This window comes from Sorex fumeus, unplaced genomic scaffold, assembly GCF_029834395.1.
Source record: "Sorex fumeus unplaced genomic scaffold, SorFum_2.1 ptg000061l, whole genome shotgun sequence".
Classification (NCBI taxonomy): Eukaryota; Metazoa; Chordata; class Mammalia; order Eulipotyphla; family Soricidae; genus Sorex; species Sorex fumeus.
This window is the reverse complement of record NW_026606118.1, coordinates 35,913,000-35,936,412: the sequence shown is the minus strand read 5'-3', so window position 1 is coordinate 35,936,412 and position 23,413 is coordinate 35,913,000. Positions and strand designations below refer to the sequence as shown.

Below are 23,413 nucleotides of genomic sequence, written 5' to 3'. Positions count from 1 at the left end.
AAAACAGCATGGTACTGGAACAAAGGCAGAACTGCAGATCAATGGAACAGGGTTGAATACACTTGCATCTCCCCTCAATCATATGATCATCTAATCTTTGATAAAGGTGCAAGTAAAGTGAAGTGGAGTAAGGAAAGCCTCTTTAACAAATTGTGCTGGCATCACTGGAAGGCTACATGCAAAAAAATGGGCTCAGAACTCTGCCTAACACCGTGTACAAAAGTAAGATCAAAATGGATTAAAGACCTCAACATCAGACCAGAAACCATAGGGTACATTGAAGACAAAGTTGGCAGAACCCTCCATGACATTGAAGCTAATGGTATCTTCAAAGATGCCACGCCACTGGCCGAGTAAGTGAAAACAGAGATAGATAAATGGGACTATCTTAAACTAAGAAGCTTCTGCACCTCGAAAGAAACAGTGACCAAAATACAAAGACAGTCTACAGAATGGGAAAGGATATTCACCGAATACACATCTGACAAGGGGTTGATATCCAGGTACAAAATACTGGTTAAACTCCACAAGAAGAAAACATCCAACCCCATCCAAAAATGGGGCAATGAAATGAACAGAAACTTTCTCAAAGAAGAAATCCGAATGGCAAAAAAGCACATGAGAAAATGCTCTACATCATTAATCATTAGTGAGATGCAGATCAAAACCACAATGAGATACCATCTCACACCTCAGAGACTGGCCCACATTCAAAAGAACAAAAGCAACCGATGCTGGCGCGGATGTGGCGAGAAAGGGACACTCCTTCACTCTTGGTGGGAATGTCGACTGGTTCAGCCCTTCTGGAAAACAGTATGGACGATTCTCAAAAAATTAGAAATTGAGCTCCCATTTGACCCAGCAATACCACTCCTGGGAATATATCCCAGAGAGGCAAAAATGTATAGTCGAAGTGACATCTGCACTTGTTTGTTCATTGCAGCACTCTTTACAATAGCCAGAAACTGGAAGAAACCTGAATGCCCAAGAACAGATGACTGGTTAAAGAAACTTTGGTACATCTACACAATGGAGTACTATGTAGCTGTTAGAAAAGATGAAGTCATGAAATTTACATACAAGTGGTACAACATGGAAAGTATCATGCTAAGCGAAATGAGTCAGAAAGAGAGGGATAGACATAGAAAGATTGCATTCATCTGGGGGATATAAAGTAACAAAGTATGAGATTAATACCCAAGAATAGCTGAGATCAGCACCAGGAGTATTACTCCATAACTTAGAGACCAGCCGGGTATTCTAGGGGAAAGGGCAGTTCAGATAGAGAAGGGAGCACCAAATAAAGGGTGTTTGGAGGATCCTCCCAGGAGGGGAGATGCATGTTGAAAGTAGACTATGGACTGAACATGTTTGCCACTCAATGCCTCTTTTGCAGCCACAACACCCAAAAGGAGAGAGAGAACAGAACACAGGGGATTGCCTGCCACAGAGGCAGGGGGGATGGTGGGATGGGGGTGGGGGGGATATTATCCATGGTGGTGGAAAATGGGCACTGGTGGAGGGATGGGTATCTGATCATTGTATAATCGAAACCCAAGCACAAAAAATAGTAAATCTACAACTGTACCTCATGGTGTTCCACTAATTAAAAAATAAAAATAAAATAGTGTAGCAATCATCTGTACTATTTGCACAGAGATCCGTACACCTTTGTCATTTGTATTAGGGATGTCATTTATAACAAAAGGATCAAGCTTTTCACTTGTTGTCCTGCCCCTCTTATTTCCTTCTGGGGTCTTGAAATTATTGACCTATAGATGCATTATGAAGATTATAGATTTGTTCCTTTGTGTGATGTTGCTTAATTTAGTTCTGCTTGGCCTTTGCTGATAATTAAACTCATGTTACTTAATTTGGGTAGGACTGTCACAGGAACAATACTGTATTTTCTTTGTGTCTTTGTAGGTGACACATGATATCAATTTGTCTTATCACTGGTTAATTTTTTCAACTGTAATTTATCAAAATGGTATTTGATACCCTCCTCCAACTAAGCAGTCATTTCTTTTTTTCTGTAGAAGTTATTTTGTGGGGAGTCGCTTTGAGAGTGTGCAACTGTCATGTACTTCATCCCCATGTCTCACTAGTTTGAGCATCTGTTTATATTTCTAGTGTAAATTATTATTTTTCTGACAGTTGCTAAAAGGTATTTTCATTCTGTCATTCATTGTTCATAATTAGTTGATGTTTTGCCGTCAGGGATATCTTATCTTCTCTTCCCGTTTATTCATTTTCTTGATGTAAACATGGCCTTGGGACAGCAATGTTGTCATCTATGAGACATAGTTTGTTGCTAGAATTTTTAATTTTTGTATGGCATTATCTGGGGTCATGCCAGGATGCGGTGCGCCGTCTCCATGACCACGTCCCCTAACCATGCCACCAGACTCTGTGCCAGGATGTTTTCAGTTAGGGCGCCTCAGAGTGGGGTGGGTAACAGCCTTCTCTACCCCAAAGGATCCAGCTCCAGCAGCTGACCTCCTCCACTACCCAACTGCTGCCACGCTCCAGGCCACTTAGGCCACTTTTCAGACCGTGCAGCCACAAGGGTCACATCATAAGACACTTATGACACATCATAAGACACTTCCTACCCATTTTCCATAATTACTACATCATATTGATGGGGTTCAGACAGTAGACAACAAATTATAGAGAGAAATATATATATATATATATATATATATATATATATATATAGTATAGTATTACATCAATCTAAAGTTTCTAGATCACGGTCACGGTCACAGTCCTCCCATTATTCATCGATATGCTCGAGCGGGCCCAGTAACATCTCCATCGTGAGACTTGTTGTTACTGTGTTTGGCATATCAAATACGTCACGGGTAGCTTGCCAGGCTTTGCCGTGCGGGCGAGATACTCTCGGATATTTAGTATATATCTGTATATATACTATATGTGTATGTATATATATGTATATGATATATATGTGTATATATATGTGTGTATATATATGTGTGTGTCTATATATATATATATACATATATATATACATATATATATAGTGCTCCGAGAACCCGGCAAGCTACTGAGAGTATTCCACTCATATGGGCAGAGCCTGGCAAGCTCCCCATGGCCAAAACAGTAACAATAATAGGCCTTATTCCCCTGACCCTGAAAGAGCCTCCAATTTTTGGGAAAGACAAGTAATTAGAGGCTGCTAAAATCTCAGGGCTGGGAGGAATAGAGATGTTACTGGCGCCCACTCGAGTAAATTGACAAAGGATGGGATGACAGTGATACAGTGATATAGTATTCTCAAGTTTGGCCAGTGGGAACATTATGAAGCTGGTATTTAAGTTATTTGGTGAAGTTGTAATACAGCTGGGCTTATTTTACACTTTTCTTGACCCAACCCCCAAATCAGTTATTTCTCCCAGAGTCCATGACTGTTTTAGAGAGGAAGATATTTAACAACTAAAATCTGGGCCCAAGATGAGCCTATCGCTGCTGGGATTTCAGTAAACTCAGAAATTTGTATTTATTTCTTTATTTATACATACTGAAAACCATGAATTTATATTATTAGCTTCAGTTCGGATTTTACATCATCAAGTCCATTCTATATTTGTTGTTTTATAACCTCTTCAGTAAATGAGAAGCCTGGCTTCTGCTTCAGATTTTCTACTGCACTTTATATACCCAGTTACCTACCCAGCACATGCCCACCTAATGAGTTTTGTACTCTGGAGGAAACAAAATAAGGAAAGGAAGGATGAAAATGTTTGTTTAATGGTTGGGCCTAGAACATGGGCCTGATAGTATCTAATAAATGGGAGAAAGGACCAGGAACTAACATTAGGTCAGAACCCCTGCCCATGTGTGCCAAGTTTGCCTACTTGGCAACCACCCAGTCTTGAAAGACCATAATCAATAGTTCACAAACTACTCTAGGCACCATCTAATCTCATCAATGGCCAAGATCCACAGACTCTGAAATAAAGCTCTCAGAAGAGAGCAACATAGAATGTCCTGACCCTGCTCCAGGCTGTCTTCACCCTGGCCACTTGGAGGGGGACAGGCTGAGTTTCCCTCCCCACCCCTGCAGAGTCCAGGCAGTCAGAAATCTCCTGAATCCAACCATATCCATGCTCAAGGCCACTCTGCACAGGTTCGGATGAGCCTCACCTATGAGGGAACCTGCAAAAAAATCCAGGTATTTGGGACCCGTGACTGATATCTCCAAGCCTGCTCGGAACGGGTCTGGGCCTCCTCCCCTCAGCTCCCCAGTTTTCCAGTGTCTTGGTAGTCACACAACAAACTGCCTCTGGTGCCATATAATCTCATCAACGGTCAAAACCCAGAGACTATAAAATAAAGCTCATGGAAGAGTGTTACATAGAACAACCTGGAGCATGAGGCCAAATTCACGGCCGCACGACCTCTTATGCTCTAGCCCACTGACGTGCCAAAAAGTAGCACACATTTGTTTGGGTATATCTGCTTGCAATCTCTTACACAAGGACTTACGTAAATGGCTTCAGGATGAAATATAGCAATCTTCACAAACTTTCCTCTTATGGTGGTGGGAAGGTGCACGATGTTGGGATTGGTGTTTGAATATTAACTGTAGTCAACTACAACTTCTTAAAAATAAAATAAAAAGAAAAAAATTTAAAAAAAAAGAAAATGTTTGTTTAAACGTTCTATTAATACTTGCTCTTGATTTTTTTAATAAGCAAAGAAGCTTTTCTTGTTTTTTGACTCAATAATATGATATATATGCGATATTTCGCACATATCTGCCTCATTTTTTTTAAATGCTTTCTACTTTATGTGTATTAAACATGTTTTTGTGTTTTCTACATTGTTTGGTTATTTAACAGGTTTTATATTTAACTTTATTTATGCAATGTCAGGGATCGAACTCAAGACCTTTAGCATACAAGGCAAATTCTGTACCAATGAGCTAATTTTCTGACCTTCATATTTAATGTTTTCACATTTATAACAATGATTCTTTATCTTTATACATGTGTAAGATATTCCTAGACTAGTAGAAGTAAAGTTGTTAAAGGGTATTTATGTCTGCATGTATCTTTTTCTAGACTATCTTTACCTACTAATATAAATTATACAGAAATGTATGAAGTTTTAATTTAAAAATTGATCAGGATTAGAGCAAGTTTATTATAAATGGTTCTAAATGTGTAGCTGGATTAAAATTGTTGCATATAATATCAACATAATTTTCTAGATTATACTGATGGCAAATCTCATTATTTTTATAGGTCTCATTATTTTTATAATGGTACTTACCAATATTTTGGTTAAGCCTGATAGAATTTCTTTTTTTTTTTTTTTTTAGTTTTTATTAGTGAAACACCATGAGGTACAGTTGTAGATTTACAAATTTTTGTGCTTGGGTTTCGATTATACAATGATCAAATACCCATCCCTCCACCAGTGCCCATTTTCCACCACCATGGATGATATCCCTCCCACCCCCATCCCTCCCATCCCACCCTGCCTCTGTGGCAGGGCATTCATTCCCTTTTGTTCTCTCTGATAGAATTTGTTTTAATTTTCTTAGGTTATCCAAATGTGAAGCATTTTTCTTGGGATAAATACTTAGAAGAAACCAATTCTTTACCTGCTCCTGCAAGAGCTTTCAAAGTGGTAAGATAATTTACATTTTGATGAATTTTTTGTGATAGTAAAAGTTTATACGTTGAAATTTGAAAGCAAAAGAGAAAAGAGAATTGGTGAACTAGAATAGGAATGGGAGAAAAAAAGGAAATAAATATTTAAAAAAATTTTTTTGCTATTTTAAAATTCAAGATTTTTCTAAGATTTTCATAGCTTTCATCAAAAAGATTATTTTTATTTGGACTTCAAAGTGTGTTTGGACATTAGTTCTGAGTTGATGTATTATGGGTTGTGATCTTATAGCAAACCAGTTTTCTCAGATCAGTATTCTTACAAAACAAAACAGGACAGGACATAAATTTATAAGGGAAATTATATTTGCTAATTAATTTAGAGCTGTTTATGGCAAGTCAGAATTTTCTTTTTTTTATTTAATTGTATGAAAAAGCATGTTTAAATATCAAAGCACCAGATCAACTTATAGCTCAGAATCATTGCCTACATACAATTTAAGCAAGCCTTCTTTTTTGGGCAAAATAGAACTGTATTTTATTTCCCATGAATCTGAGGGAAAATATTAGTTACAGCATTTTCATTTTTTTGTTTCAAATTTTGAAAAGATTTAATTTATCAAAATTTTATTTTTTATATATGTATATTTTTTATTTATTTGTTGAATCACCATGAGAACAGTAACAAAGCCTTTCAGTTCAAGTTTTGGTTGGTCATACAATGATCAAACTCCTGTCCCTTCACCAGTGCACATTTTCCACCACTAAGGCATTTTCATTATTTTTACTTATTTGTATGCTCTGTGGGCAAAACTGGCTGTACTCAAGCCTTACTTCCAGTGCTGCACTCAGGGATCAGTGCTTAGTGGTCCTTATGGGGTGCCAAGGATCAAACCTGGGACTTGCAAGTTCAGAGGACTGTCCATCCACCCCCCTGATTTTATATTTTTAAGAGATATATAGTTTTTGGTCTCATTACTATTTCTAATCTGTCTAAGTTATCTCTACCATTTTAATGTCTCTTTTCTATTTTTGAAAATAATTTTCATGCTTGTTGGTTTTTTTCAAAGATACCTCCAAATAATCAGAAAAAATAAGTCTTGTCTTCTCATGACTAATGAAATAACCACAACATTTTAAATTGCGTCTTCAGAGAGTTCACTTTCTGTTTATTCATATATAGTTACTGGCACTGTTTCAGTTGTCTACAGACTTGTAATTTAGGATTATGGTTTTAGATAGAGAAGATGAAATCCAAAGCCAGTCTAAGAATTTGAGAGTTTGAAAGCTGTTTCTTTCGCTCATTTAAAAAAAAAAATGCTTCTTTGTGACATAACCCCCCTACTTCTTTAAAATCACAAGGCATAATTTTTTTCTTATGGTAGAAACCTCCACATGGATTTCAGAAAAAAATGAAGCTCGAGGTCATAGACAAAAGAAATCCCATGTTTATTAGAGTAGCAACAGTTACAGAAACAGATGATCATCGAATAAAGGTAAGTGTTTTCTTTGGTAGATTTTTTTCATCTTCTGTTATAAGACATTTTGAAGTCAGCCTCTACTAGTGAAGTTCTGTAATTAGTAAAATCTAAGATAATATGAATTCTTTTACTGTACCTTTATAAGTCAACATTCATTCAGCTTTTTCCTTTATTCTGTGCAAATTTCTCTTTAATTATATCTGCTAAATTGTGTTATATTGTATTTAGTATTTCTCTAAACACATTCAGACTACTGTAACACTGAATCTGGTTAAACCTCATACAAGACCTTCGTGCCTCAAAAGTTGTATAGATATTCTTCTGAAAATAATCATCAATTCTTCAGCAGTGCTCTTTTTTAAAAAAAAAGTTAGATCAATATTTTAAATTTTTAAATTTTATTATTATTTTATTTGTTTTGGGGGGAACACCAAGCATTTCTCAGGGCTTACTCCTGGCTCTACACTTGAACATCACTTCTGGCCATACTCGGGAGACCATATGGATTGTAAGGGAACCACTCTGCTGTATGCAAGATAAGTGCCTTCTCCAGTGTACTCACTCTCTGGCCCCAGATGAAGGCCTTTTAGAAAAATATTCTGTCTTTTAATATAGATGGGTGAAGAGAAACAATTTTACAAATAATGTCAGACTTTATTTAGATTTGGATTAACAAAAATCAAGTATGTCTTATAAGCACATCTTTAGGAAGGTGAATGAATGTATTAAGATCTAAAGGGCAGTAAATACCAGGTAAGGAAGTAGAACTTCTGTGTTTTTCTGTTCTCAGCGTTAACTTCACTCTCAAGTCAGAGTATAAATTCTACATCACAAGATTATTAAGAATTTCTGTAAGCAATAATGATAGTTAAAACAGCAAGAAGACGATAGATTTATATGGTGAGACAGTGTTCTGTCATTATTTGATACATGTGCTAACAATCATATGTATGAGATTTATTTCATTATTTATTTGGTCAATGAAGCTGATTCTCAAAAAGATCAAATAAATTACCCGATCTTAAGCAGAGGTAGATTCAGTCACAGTTCTAAGCTGTTTAACCCATTTATATTATGGGAAACTTAATTGTATTTGATCAGCCTCTAATGAGATAATATGTAATATTTATTATATATAAGAGAATTAAAGTAACACAGACAATCTGTACAAGTGCAGTCTTTCTATAAAATAGGCACTTTAATATCCATCAGTTTTTTAAAAACATTACATAGTTCTATAGCATCTTAGAAGATTTGTAATAAAAAATGAGGTGCTGGAGAGATAATACAGCAGGTAGGACATTTGTCTTGCATATGGCTTCCCCAGGTTCAGTCACCAGCATTCCAGATGATCCCTCAAGCACCACCAGGAGTAATTCCTGAGTACAGAGCCAAAAATTACATCTGAGCATCTCCAGGTGTGCCTCCCAAAGAAACAAATTTATAATAACGCAAGTCTGATATTAACCATCTTTTAAGTCCAGTGTTTTTGTTGATAATGTAAATGATAAACCTATCAGTGTTTTAGAGTTGGAAATATTTTTAAAAATAATGTGGGCTAGCAAATAATTATAGAATTAAGCAATATTTTAATTGTTTTAATTTAATATGAAGAATTTTTTCAAGTGCCAGAATAGTAAGAATTAAAAAGCAAACCAACCTGGTTTGATTTGGGTGCATGAAAACATCTTTCTTCTTAACAGAAGAGAGGAACGTAAAGTGACTCAGCCTTTCTGCAGAACATTGAAGAGATAGGTATCTGGAATGTTTACCCTTTAATTAAGAATTTCACTCCAAGGGATTTGTGTAAAGGAAATTACTAAAGACAATATGCAAAGATGAAAACTGCAAGAAAGACAGAGCGATGCTCTTAATACTGGGAGCAACCACAATCTGAGAGGGTGAAATAGATTATATATCCCCATGTTGTCAACACTAAATATTTTAGAAGAACATTTACTATTAGCAAGTGAAATAAATGATGGGTCTCATACTCCTAACCCTGAAAGAGCCTTGAATGTGGCACTTTTTAGAGTCTCAGGGCTAGGACGAAGGAGACGTTACTGGTGCCTGCTCGAGGCAATCGACGAACAACAGGATGATCGTGATCGTGATATAATCTACTTTATTATTTAGTGGAATATGTACATAAGGAGTTTTAGAAATAGTTATACCAAAATAATGACAGTACTGATCTCAGGGAGCTTGTTTCAGGAACATATATTACTTTAATGTCAAACAAAACAAACACTGTCTTCCTGTTGTTCATCGATTTGCTTGAGCAAGCACAGTAACGTTTCCATTTTTTGAGACTTGTTACTGCGTTTGGCATATTGAAATCGTCATGGGTAGCTTGCCAGGCTTTGCCGTGCGGGCGAGATACTCTCGGTAGCTTGCCGGGTTCTCCAAGAGGGGTGGAGAAATCGAACCTGGCTCAGCTGGCATTACTTTAATAATTAAAAAAAATAGATTAATGTTTCATATTATTTTGGAGAAAATTTTGCCCCATCATCAGGTGATGAGAAAATTTTAACTAGAATCCAACTCTTAGTACTCCCACCTAAATTTTCTTTGCAGTGAAATGCTCTGGTCATTTATTAACACCTCCAAAATAGCTGACTCAGAGATTTATAGGTACCAATAATCTTTTATTTTATAATTATTGGTATGAATTTCATAAGCAAAGGTTAGCACTGTAGCACTGTCCTCCCGTTGTTCATCGATTTTCTCGAGCGGGCCCAGTAACGTCTCCTTTGTGAGACTTTGTTGTTACTGTGTTTGGCATATCAAATACGTCATGGGTAGCTTGCCAGGCTTTGCCATGCAGGCGAGATACTCTCGGTAGCTTGCCGGGCTCTCCGAGAGGGGCAGAGGCATTCAACTTCAGTTGTCTTGTGCAAGGCAAATGCCATACCCGCTGTGCTATCACTCCAGCCTAAGTAAAGGTTAAAACTGGACAATTATCAGTGTGTTTATGAATCTTCAGATGGTCAGCGAACAGGTAACAATGACTTTAGGGATCCGTCAGCATCTTTTGAGAACATAAAAGGTGTCAGCAAGAAAAGTTTTCTAATAATATGGGAACTAATAGGATAGGGACCTCTTGTTTTCATTGATGAAGCAGAATATATATGCTAAGTTATTAATTCAACTAAATATTTCAGGTTTATTGGATAGAATCAACTCAGATTAGATTCAGTAATTTTTTTAAATTTACGTAATATATTTTATATCTTGAGCTACCACAGTTAAGAAATTCTTAGATTTTTATCTGTTTTATTAGATGATATTGAGGTAAAAAAATAAACAGAGTGTATATATATATATATATATATTTTTACATAGGAGTACTGCTATTTATTCAGCCACTGATTAGACTGGTGGAATTGGGCATGAATTATACCTTTTTTTTCATTTTTTATAATTTTATTTATTAAATCATCGTGAGAGCAGTTACAGAGTTTTCGGGTTTAAGTCTCAGTCATACAATTAAACACCTGTAGCTTTACCAGTGCCCATTGTCCACCACCAAAAACCCCAGCATACCCCTATCTCACACCCTCCCCCTACCTGTGGGGCAGATGATTTCCACATTACGCTCTCTCTTTACTTTGATTACATTCAATATTTTGACACCAGACGCACCATAATTATTAGGGATTTTACCTTAACATTCAGATCTGCCGAAAAGTCAACATTAGACAGTTTCTTTTCTATTACTGGTTATGGATAACATATGATGTTGTGCAACTGCAGTATTGGCCGCATGATTTTGAAGTTCCGAAATTTTAACAATTAAATCTAGAGGTATTTTTGCCAAAACCTGCTGGGTTCCGAGATTTGTTTCTGAGTCTCTGAGATCATGGCCATTACGCAGCTTGATCAGGAACCAGAAAGGCCGTTCGTGGGCGGCGACTTGGGGTCTCATTGGGACCGGGAGGAAAGTGCCAGCTCCACCTCCATTCCGTGAGGCCCCGCATGTCTTGTCACTGAGGGCCCAAACCTAACTGTCCAGTGGCCTCTGGAAGATTGCAGCCACCAAACCACCAATGGGGAGTAGGTGGAGGGACAGCATGCTTTCCCCCCGGGGTGTCCCAGCAACAGTAACCTACTGCAGAGTTCGGACGCATTTCTGCCAAATGCTGCTGTGTTCTGAGATTTGTTTCTGAGTCTCTGGGATCATGGCTGTTAAGCAGCTTGATCAGGAGCCAGAGAGGCTCTTTGTGGACGGCAACTTGGGGTCTTACTGGGACAGGGAGGAAAGGGCCGGCTCCACTCACATCCCATGAGGCCCTGCATGTCTCATCTCTGTGGGCCCAAACCTGACTGTCCAGTGGCCAGTGGAGGATGGTGGCCAGGGGGAACAGGCCACCAGGGGGAACAGGCCAAGGCATGAAACTTATTCCCACTTGGGGTGGCCCAGCGCTGGTAACCTACTGCAAAGACCAGATGCATTTCTGCCAAAAGCCATTGGGTTTTGAGATATGTTTCTGTCTATGGGATCATGGCGGTTAAGCAGTTCGATCAGGAACCAGAGAGGCCATGCCCCCAATTAATATAGCTGAGCCCAAGGTGGTTTGTGTTTGTGTCTCTCACATACCGAACTTTTGACCGTTTACTTTTTTGGTAAACTTTGCCCCAAGTTTTTGGGGTCTGGCTAAAGGCACAGCAGCAATTTTGGGGTATCTGGAAGTCTGAAGGCACCATCAGGCTGCTGATGCACTCGCATCACAGGTGCAGATTGACCTGCTGCCAGCACCATTCCCCTATATTTTGATTTTTAAATTTTCTCTTACCAGCTTTTTACAAATTTTTAAAAAATCTGACATGTCTTTTGCTTGGAAGTTTAAGTATGCTTTTAAGACACTTCTATCAGTGTCTTTCCCCTCATACCCAACACAACAATCACCTATTCTGAAGCAGGTGGTGCCACTCAGCCTTATATTGAACTTTCAGCTTTCATCCTGAGATCACTTTGTTGGAAGACTGCATTGACTTTCACTTTTTCTGAATCTCATACTTGCATTCACGTACCTACTAAGACACATCATTTTCCAAGAAATCATGTATTTTCATACGTGTATATTTTGACTCTTGCTTATCTTAACATGTCAATATATCATTCGTTTAAACTGTGACTTGGAGAGAATTTCATGTAGAGAACCATTTCCCTTTATAAAGTAAATGTGTTGTTTGACAGATTTTTTTCAAACCAGGAGTTACTATTTTGGACATTTAAGACCATTTAGTGCCTTTTCTCTTTACAAACTTCCTTTCCTCTGAAAATTCCACCACTGTCCATGATGTTTTTGTATTTTTGATAATATATCTTGGTGTGAGAATCTTTTTTCATTTATCGGACAGGGTCCTCATACTTTTTCATGAACCAGTTTTGTATTTAATTTGTCAATTTCACATCCTATGAATTCTTGTACTGTTCTTTTAGAACTTTTCTCCTGGGGTGGGCTTCTAAGTAATGCTGAGGGATGGCAGCAGGGGTCAAGGCATGGGATGCAGCTTAGACAGTATAGTGTTGGGGCCACCAGGGATACATCTAGTAGTGCTTGAGGTACTATGAGTGCTGGTGATCGAAATTCTCTGAAATTTCTGAGTCAGGCATGTGCCCTAGCCCTTCAGGCTATCTTCTTGGTTGTTCTTCTATTGCATAGATGTCTTATTCTTCTCCATTCTCTTTCTAGAATTCCTACCTCTGTATTAAACCTCTTAAATTTATCCCCTGCAGTTAATATTTTCATTCTGTTGTGCTCTGAGTTTTAACGTTCTACTTGCTTGGAGAAATATCTGTCTAATCTCTTTCCCAGGTCTTAATGGCTTTTTATTTACAATGATTATTTTATACTTTCCTTATTTTGGCTAAGAAGTGTCTGTTCTCTTTTCCAAATCTTATTTACTTTGGTACATTTTAATTTTTTTCAGTTTTTTTAATTGGTTCCTCTTTTATTTCCAGAAACCATATTTTTTTCCTTATCTAAAAATACTAGTAGCAGTTTTGATTAATTGTGTGTGTTTATTTCCTCTAAATTTCTCTTCGCTTAATTTAGTTTGATCTCTCTTTCCATGGGGCTTTCCTCAAATGTCAGCTTCTTAAATAGCTCTTCACATTAAGGAAAAGGCACTGAAAATTGGCTGGTTTTCCTAGGTGGGATTTATTGACTAATAGGCTTCACTGCGGGATAAGAGAGCAAGGAGCCAGCTTTTTCACAAGGAAATAATTCCATTTGTTGGCATGTGGATCTTTTCTCTGATGCTTTTCAATTTCTGCCAGTTTCCTCCCTGGAAAAGGATGAAGCTCCTGGCTACTATGTTGACTATGCAAACTCTTACCTAAACCTTCAGGCTTTCCATCCAGCCCTTCACCACAGCACCTCTGGAGTTTTACTTCTTTCGAAAGTGAACCTTTGTAGTTCTGCAGCCGTGATGACTCTGCAGATATTTTGATGGGTGGAAGATCCCACTGAGGGTTCTCACCACTCTCTCTTCCAACACTGAGCTGGTTCTGCCATTTGTCAAACCCTCCTGCTTCCCTTCCCCCTGCATCCAGATTTAGTTCTTCATGGGTTCTGCAGACACGAGCTAGCTGGCTCTGCTGTGCTGCCATGAACAACTGGGTTTCTGCCCTCCACTAGGAGGTCAGCTGCATTTGCCCACCGTACCAGCATTGCCATTTTTCATCTCTCAGTTGCTTTTATCCCTTTTCAAAGATGTAGCTTTAATCTCAGAAAAGAGAAAGAAGCCCCTGGGTTTAAAATGTGCTTTAATGAATTTTCTTTCACTTGAATAGAAAGGCTAACTAAATTAATTTTTCTTTGTTTGGCCACACCCAGCAAGGGTCAGAGCTTACTCCTAGCTCTGTGATTGGGGATCACTCCAGGCAGGGTACAAGGGGACCGTATGTGGAGCCAGGGAATGAATCCAAGACCATCACATGTAAAGCAAGGTAGCATTTTGCCTGCATTACTGTCTCTCTGGCCTCCCAAGTCATACTTAAAAAATAATGCAATATTTTTGGCTGCAGAGGTAGCTCAATTGACTGACTATATGCTTGACATGTGAGAGGATCTCGTTTGATCACAGATTTGGGAAAAATTCCTAAGTACCACCAACTCTATACCACACTCCAACAAAGAGAGAAAAAAAAATTAGACTTTCCAAAATCTTCATACCAGTAGGGAAAACCAGTAGGAGAGAGCGGTGACACCGTAGCACTGTAGCACTGTCCTCCCTTTGTTCATCGATTTGCTCAAGTGGGCACCAATAACGTCTCCATTGTGAGACTTGTTACTGTTTTTGGCATATCAAATATACCATGGCGAGCTAGCCAGGCTCTGCCACGTGGGCAGGATACTCTCGGTAGCTTGCCAGGCTCTTCGACAAGGACAGAGGAATCAAATGGTATATTTTGTATTTTTTAATTGTTTTATTATAGTTTAGATGATATCCCTCCAACACAGTAGTCTGTTTTCTTTAGAATGTAACTTGAAGTTATTGCCAAATTGCTTTTATATTTTTTGTATTATGTGTACCATTTCTGTTATAAATATTTTTATTCTTTGTTTCTGTGGATTTTTAAAAAGTACTTTGTTCAATGTTTAGGTATGTTATTCTCTAGTTGCGCTTTATATGAGATACTTATTTGATTTCATCTCAAAATTATTTCTAGTTAGAGTAAAAACCATCACTTAACATTACTAGTGTATCTAACATTTTATTTAAAACCTATTAATATGTCAGGGACTAAAGTAATAAAAGTCATAAGAGATGAAATGAAGCTGTACATCATAATTAAACTTATCTTATCTTGGCTTCCAGAGTGAAAATATCTTTTAGGGTAACTACTAATCCCTGCATGTTATTAATTCTTCCATAATTTTCTATGTATCATTTAAAACTGCACTTGCTGCTTGTTAGAGATAATTTTGTTATTTCAGTTCATGATCTAAACCAAGTTTTACCTTGAAATTTAACGTTAAACCTGCTAAAAATTTTCAGATTTTCAGCAACCTAATTAATAGGTGGTACTAGATTAATCCACATTGTATCTAAAGTCTGTTCATCTTAGATAGATAACTGATTATTCTTAAATTGAATGTCTGTTCTAATTAAAACTTACAAAATTGGTCTCAACAGATGTAATCGTATTACATCATATGTAATAGATGTAACAGATATAACAAATGTAATAGTATGAAATCAATTTTATTACATATATATAAGGAAAATTTTAAAAGAACCCATTTTTTAAATTTTTAGTGAAACACCATGAGGTACAGTTGTAGATTTACAATTTTTTGTGCTTGGGTTTCAATTATACAATGATCAGATACCCATCCCTCCACCAGTGCCCATTTTCCACCACCATGGATAATATCCCCCCCACCCCCATCCCTCCCATCTCACCCTGCCTCTGTGGCAGGGCAATCCCTTGTGTTCTCTCTCTCCTTTTGGGTGTTGTGGTCTGCAAAAGAGGCATTGAGTGGCAAACATGTTCAGTCCATAGTCTACTTTCAACATGCAACTCCCCTCCTGGGAGGATCCTCCAAACACCCTTTATTTGGTGCTCCCTTCTCTCTCTGAGCTGCCCTTTCCCCTAGAATGCCCGGCTGGCCTCTAAGCTATGGAGTAATTCTCCTGGTGTTGATCTCAGCTATTCTTAGATATTAATCTCATATTTTGTTTAAAATAACCCATTTTATGATCTCAAGATTTTCAGAAACTATTGCTGTATAATTTAAGCTGTGTAATACACTATTTAGCATTCTTCTGTCAGTTCTGAGTGTATTCCATAGAACTTAGAACTTTAACATAGAATATTTTTCTGTGGTGTGGACGAGTAGCACACTGCTTAAAGCACCTGCCAGACAAGTATGTCATCATGAGTTCAGATCCTGTGCCTTGTCCATGCTGAGCGCTGTCCAGCACCTGTCACTACAGGTATATAAGAGCACCATGAAAGGTGTATTGACTTTTTATGTGTGTGTCTCAGCCAGGTAGAACAACTTGAGGTGAACACAAGTGTACACACCAGAGTGAGCATTCCAACCATAGTTTATGAGCCTTAGTTATGCGTGTGCTTATGTACAAGCTTCATACTACAAGAGACCAAACCTTGGCGAGCACTGAGGCCAAGAGTGGAAGCCTGATATGTAACCCCTGAGGCACTGTAGCACTGTTGTCCCGTTGTTCATCGATTTGCTCGAGCAGGCACCAGTAACGTCTCCATTGTGAGACTGGTTGTTACTGTTTTTGGCATATCGAATATGCCACAGGGAGCTTGCCAGGCTCAGCCCTGCAGGCAGGATACTCTCAATAGCTTGCCAGGCTTCTTCTCGAACGTGGATCAGCTATGTGCAAGGCAAACACGCTACCCACTGTGCTATTGCTTCAGCCCATGCTCCAGCTGGATGAATATATAACCCCTAGTGAGCTAAGATGTGTTAGTACCACAACCATACAAGTGAGCCACTCCCCCCCCCAAAAAAAAAGAAATATGTTTAAAAAAAAACAGTAGTTTGTATTATCATTTGAAACAAAATAGGGAGAGGGAAGAGGAAAAATGTTTGTCTAGAATCTAAAAACCATATCTAATGAGTATAAAATGTCTTTGGCCACCTCTTTTTTCCCCCTAACTTCTCTTCAGTATTCACAGGTAATCTTTTATATCTAGGACATAGAACATTTACTTGTGAGGTTTAAGTTTGTATTCTATCAGAAGATGTTGTCAGTTTTGTTATTACATAAAACATATGGAACATGAGTTATGAGAACATTGATTTTAGTGTACAGAAAATGAAATTCAGAAAAAGCATGACCAGCTTTAGCATTTTTTAATAAAATATTGTAACACGTGCTTAGTTGAGAATTTGAATACACTTTCCATAACATTGAATTATGGCAGTAATAGCATAATTACTGTTTTCAGAAAACAGAAATTCCCTTAGAAATGCAACATAGGAATTTTTTGTATAATTTGAGAAATTACGAAAGCAGCAAATCTGTGAAGAAATGTATTATTTATTTTTACAAAGTAATTTGTTTTCCAGTACCTAAACAAAATTAAGAAAAAGAATAAAAAGTAATAAAATTTAAAAAAGAAAACAAAAATATCATTCTTATATAAAAAATGAACATTTTTATCAAAAGAAAGCAAAGATGACTTTGAATTCAATAAGTTTCTTTAAGTGCTACTTTTAAATTTAGTGCATGTGAATGGTGAGAAATTCTATTTTGGATCCATGAATTTTAGCTTGGTTACATCTCTTAATAGTTTGATCTTTTTTTCTTTTTTCTTTTCATTTTTTTCAATATCATCTAATATTTCCACTCTTTGTTTTGGTTTATTTTTTTAAAAATAGTAAAATATTTCTTCCTGATTCAGTATTTGCTGAGTTTTTCTTCCTGAGTGAGTTTTTTGGTGAGTTGTGATTTTGGGATCATTTTGGGATCATTTTGGGATCATTTGATATTTAAGCTTGAGAAGATGGATTCATTGCAAAGAGCCTTACTTTGAACCTACCTCTATATAGTTTAACAATTTGGTACTACTGTGTCATAAAAATATTTCTTTTCAAAAAAATCATATTAGGATGGAGAAATTGTTTTATAAACAACTCATTCAAGTCATCAAGTCAAACTAATGTATTTTAAGTGTTCATTGTTATTTCCAAATAACTACAGAAATATCTCACCAATTAATATTCCTACCATTGGTCCTTGAGAACATTCATTTATTCTCATACTGATGAGTATATGAATCACCAGAAATCAATACTTTTTGCAGGTTGAAAGCAAAATTGAATCTTTGATTGTGGCTTTTAATTGTAAATAAATTAATTTTAATTGTAGCTTTTTAAATTGTAAATAAAGGTATCTTTACTTGTATACTCTTCAGATATTTTCTTAAAATTCATTTATATAATAATGGAATATTATGCAGCTATAAGAAATGATGAAACCATGAAATTTGCTGCAACATGGATGGACCTGGAAAATATTATGTTAAATGAAGTAACCCAGAAGAAGGATAAACATAGGATGATATCACATATATGTGGTTTTTAAAGTAACTGGATAAGAAAGTGGGGTGGTTTAAGCAGGGATTCCTAGATCACACTTGGTCCCAAAGTATAGGGAGGAGAAGGAAAGACATTGAGTAGAGGGTGGAAAAAGAAATAAATGAGAAGAAACAGAAGGTTTCTTTAAAGGTCAAGGTATATTTGCGGTGTTAAGGAATGATAGACTTAAATATCTAAACCACAGAGCCAGCAACACTGAAATCATGAGTAGCAAACTTCAGTAGCCAAACTTAGAAAGGTGCCTGTCAAGATGGCTGGTTAGGGGTAGGCAGGTGGGAGAGGAAACCCAGGAACACTGGTGGAGGGCAGTTGACACTGGTGGTGGGATCAGTGTTAGAGCATTTCACTGTCTAAAAGCCACCTGTGAATAACTCCGTAACTCTTGGTATCACAGTAGCACTATCCTCCCGTTGTTCATCGATTTGCTCGATTGGACACCAGTAACATCTCCACTGTGAGACTTGTTGTTACTGTTTTTTTGCATATCGAATATGCCACAGGGAGCTTGCCAGGCTCTGCCGTGCGGGTGGGATACTCTCGGTAGCTTTCCAGGCTTTCCGAGAGGGACGAAGGAATCAAACCGGGGTCAGCCACGTGCAAGACAAATGCCCTACCCGCTGTGCTATTGCTCCAGCCCTGTAACTCTTGGTACTTGAATAAAATTGAGGGGAAAATGTTTAAATAATTTGCATAAATTTTATATTTTCTATTTGATTTTTTTTATCCTGATACATATTTATAAGTTAAAGAATAGAGTGGCATTGTCATGTGTGATGACAGATAGTTTTAAAATTTTTTTCATTTAAAAATTTGAACTTTTAAAAAATTTGTTTCTTGTTGGCTTTCTGTTGTGCTCATGGTAATTGCCACTATGAAGTTTTCAGAGATTTTTGGAGTTTAATTGATCAGTCCTACTGGCTTTTGAGTTTTGTGTCTTGTTTACAGTGTCCATTCCAAGAGTATAAATACATTTACTCATTCTTCTAGAACTGTCATCAGTCAGTTTTTAATGTTTGAAAATTTTATCTATCTGGCATCTATTCTCTGTAAGGAATAAGAGATTCTGTGTCTTCTGTTTGTTTTGAGCCATATCTGCTGTGGCTCAGAGCATACTGCTGGGTTCAGGAGTGACTACTGGAGATTCTCAGGGGACCTTATGTTGTGCCAGGATTCGAACTAGGGTTGGCTGGATGCAGGATAAGTAAGTCCTTAACAACCCTGTTTCACTGTCTGGCCTGAAGATTAATCATGGACTTTTAAGAAAAAATTTCCCTGGAAATTTTTAGTAGAAATTCTTACATAGTACTTCAGTATATCATTTTATGCAGAAAGGTGTTTTAACAACCATAAGTGCATATATCTGAAACATTTTTGATAATTCCACTTGTTACTTTGTTGAAACAACCTTTATAAAGTAAATTATTTTGTTCCTGATAAGAGAACAGACTTGGGGGAATGGGAAGGAAACTGGTCACACTGGTGGTGGGATAGTGTCGCAACACTGGATGCCTGAAACAACTATATTATGAACAACAATCACAGTGTTTAAACTTCTAAACAATAAAAATATATATTGGATATAAATATAAAAATCTTGCATTTTCATAATAGCAACCTATCAAAAGTTTGGATATTATTTTATGTAGTTAAGGAAAAATGCAGAAATATAGGAAAACTTTGGCTTAATTTTCCTAAAATATAGTAAGTTATCACATCCACAACATTAAAAAGAAAAGAGAGGTATGTGTCTGATCTTAGATGATATGTCTGGAAGATCATCTGCTGGTCTTCTTTAAAGAATGCTGCACCCCCCACTCTATAGACCCTCTTTGAAAGACATCCTGATTGTTTGGGAAAAACAATGGGAAAAAAATCTTAAAAATGCATATGATGGATATTTTATAAATTGAGAATATTTAAGTAGGGCATTACATTTTTAAAAAACAGTATTAGATGAATTTCCGGGGATTTGACCTTTATTTGAAAGATTTTCCTGTTGCTCTGTTCCTTACTAGTTTCCTTCACTTCATTGATTTATTCATTACTTTGTTTATATTTGCTGTGTGTTTTGATTAATCATATGAAGACTTATCTGTGCCGCTTTTTATAGTATTATGAGAAACACATACTACATCTCTAGAAATATTTCCCCAGAAGTACCTTTGGTCAGACATTTGTGAATGGTTTGATAATATCTTGAAATTAGTTTAAAAGTGCTTTCTTTTCTCTTACTGTGAAGAAATTGCAAAAAAAATTATTTGGTACTCTAAAAGTAAAAAGGGAATGAAAATGATTACTCTGGGTAGAACTTTTACCTGAGAAATTTTAGTGAGCTGTACTTAGCTGTAAATTTTCTTTTGTTTTCTAGGTTCATTTTGATGGTTGGAATAGTTGCTATGATTACTGGATAGATGCAGATTCTCCGGATATTCACCCTGTAGGCTGGTGTTCAAAAACTGGGCATCCACTTCAGCCTCCTTTAAGTAAGAGACCCAAAGATTAAAAATCTTAACATTTTCTTGTATATCAAGTTTGATGTTTTCTTTGGTTTTCTTGATGAAAAACCAGGGCGGGAGGTTAGAGTATTTTTTTCATCTCTATTCTGGTCCAGACATTTGACACTGACACATTTGACTTTCATAACTTTAAAATTGAAGCACTTTACCTGTTTTTTTCTTTCTTTTAAATTTTCCTTTTTCTTTTTTTTAAATAGGTCCTCTAGAGTTAATGGAAACATCAGAGCACAGTGGATGCTCAACCCCAGGATGTAAAGGGGTTGGCCACTTTAAAAGAGCAAGACACCTGGGCCCCCACAAGTAAGTCCTGCTGCCACTAACATGTCCCACATATGTGGAGGGCTCCTGTGTATTATGTACCAGATAATGTCTTCTCCGTGTCTTGAAAAATGTCATTTCATTCTATGTTGTTCCATTATAACAGTGATAAGGGGAAAAATGTGACTCCTACCAGGATACCTGACTGGAGTTTCCATGGTCCCCCATGTTGGCCATGTCTTTGTGGGTTTTCTCTGGAGACCCAGTTTCCTGCCGTATCCAGAGATGTATTACATGTGCATGTTGTTTCACACGCATGGCTCCATGGTTTCAGTCTGAGTGTACCTTCTCTGCCACCCCAAAAAGTAATCACAGACTGCCTTCCCAGAACCGCAGTTTTCACTGGAATTGTGAAAGTTGTACATAATTTAAATAAAATGGATGATAACAATGTGTGTCCTGTTTAGGGAGGTTCTGACTTGATGCCCTGTGACTTTGCTCACCTGTAACTCAGAATTGGAATTAACGGGCTGGAAAATGAATTCTTGTTTAAGATTACAAGTGTTTTAGGTCGTTACTGGGAAAATTGGTGATTTTATGACCTTAGGAGTGTTTCTTGATATCATTTTGCCTGTGGTGTAATTGGTGTTGTTAAATACCGTATCACTTAAAGTTTCAGATTCCAAGAACAGTTATCAACAGCCAAAAGGCTCATTGTAAGCTAAAAGATTTGAACTGATTTTAAATTCAATCCATAGGAAATGTGGTTACCGTGGTGATCCTGTAGAAATTAAAGTGTATGTCAGCCTTTCTCAGAGCTGACATGGCATTCTCAGTTTAAAACAGATTTACTCTGGCTAGTTGGCGCTTTTGGTTGTTGTGACCTGACTTATTTTATAGGTAGTTTCTGAAATAGTCATTTGGGTAGTCCTTAATCGTGAGGAAAAAGGATGAAAATATTTGGTAATTAATTTGAAGAATTTAATAAAGGTGAAATTATTATGAGTTTAGTAGTAGTGATGATACAAAGCACAAATATACTCCAACATGAGAATTATATTTCTCTTAATCCCTGTTACTTTAAAAACAAAGCATAATTCTGCATTTGAAATGTAATTTATTGTCCAAGTGACTTGGTTTGCCTTTTAAACAATTGAAAATATATCCAATAGATTTAACTGAGTCCCTTTGCTTTGTTTTGTTGTCTTGTATTTGGGAGGGGGTCTCCCAAGCAATGCTGGGGGGTCACCAGACCCTCCCTGGAATCCCTTTGCTTTGTTTTGTTGTCTTGTATTTGGGGGGTCTCCCAAGCAATGCTGGGGGGTCACCAGAGCCCTCCCTGGCAGTGATAAGGAAGTTTGGCAATGCCAGTGATTGAATTTGGGATTGAACTTGCTCATACCAGCTCTTGGAGCTGTCTTTTCTACCTATAACCAAGGTGGTTTTGTGTTCAGGGGTCACTCCTGGCAGAGCTCTGGGAACCGTATGTAGTGCCAGAAGTGGAACCTGTGTTAGTTAGGTACAAGGCAAGCACCCTACCCACTTTACTATCTGTCTGGTCCCTTAACTGATTTTTATTTATTTATTTTTTTTAAAAATAAGGTATCTGTGTGAGCACAAGTTAAAAACAGTACTTTGTTGTAAGTGTTCTAGCTGCTGTTTAACTGGATTGCATAGTAACAAAAATGATTCCTCCTTTATCTAGTTTGTACAGGTTCTAAATTTTCGTTATTTAAAATGTCTGAAGATTGCTCTACCTGCTTTAATTAAGACTTAATAGGAATTATAAATTGGCTGGGATGTTTTTATCTGGATATAGTTTCTTCCACCCTCCATTTCTGCAGCTTATCTTTCTTAAGCAGCACTCCTCCCTCATTATGAAATTTGGTATGTTCCAGAGAGAAAAGTCAAGATACAGGCAGGATGATTCCATTTACAGATACACCTCAAAAATCCTTTTCATTGTTTATGAGACAGCAAACCAAAAGTAAAAAAGTAATTTAAATCGAGTTATAACAGTGCGTACATGAAACTTGAATAATGTTAAAATGCAATTATTTCAGAAAAAAATAATTTTTTGAAAGAAAACTATTGGGAGCTAGTAAGGTAGCATAAAGGGCTGGACCATGGTTTGCATAAGGTAGGCTTGGGTCAACCCATGGTCCTGCACAGTTCCCCCAGAACACTACTGGTTGTGTCTGAGCAACCATGTAGCCAGAAAATTTTAAAAAAGAAAAAGAACTACTGGGTATATGGCTTAGAGCAGCAACCTTGCCCAGCCCATGGCCTGGGTTCCATCTCTAGTTTTGCCACAGATAGTCAGCACTGCGCCAATGGCTCTACTTGTGCCTGGTGGCTTTGCTATCTGCAGGTCCCCAGTCCCACTGCAGACGAGTGATACAAGCTCCACCAGGAAAGTTTGG

At 37.2% G+C, this 23,413-nt stretch overlaps 1 protein-coding gene across 5 annotated transcripts in view; it reads left to right on the top strand.

Annotated features, from left to right (window-relative positions):
• Window positions 1-23,413, top strand: part of L3MBTL3 (L3MBTL histone methyl-lysine binding protein 3) — a 128,285-nt gene that overhangs the window by 69,564 nt on the left and 35,308 nt on the right. For all 5 annotated transcript variants that reach the window (XM_056126162.1, XM_056126160.1, XM_056126161.1 and 2 more), the window contains 4 exons: window positions 5,576-5,661; window positions 7,028-7,138; window positions 20,585-20,699; window positions 20,930-21,032. In XM_056126162.1, the coding sequence (XP_055982137.1) occupies window positions 5,576-5,661; window positions 7,028-7,138; window positions 20,585-20,699; window positions 20,930-21,032 (415 nt within the window). The remainder of the gene's footprint in view (window positions 1-5,575; window positions 5,662-7,027; window positions 7,139-20,584; window positions 20,700-20,929; window positions 21,033-23,413) is intronic.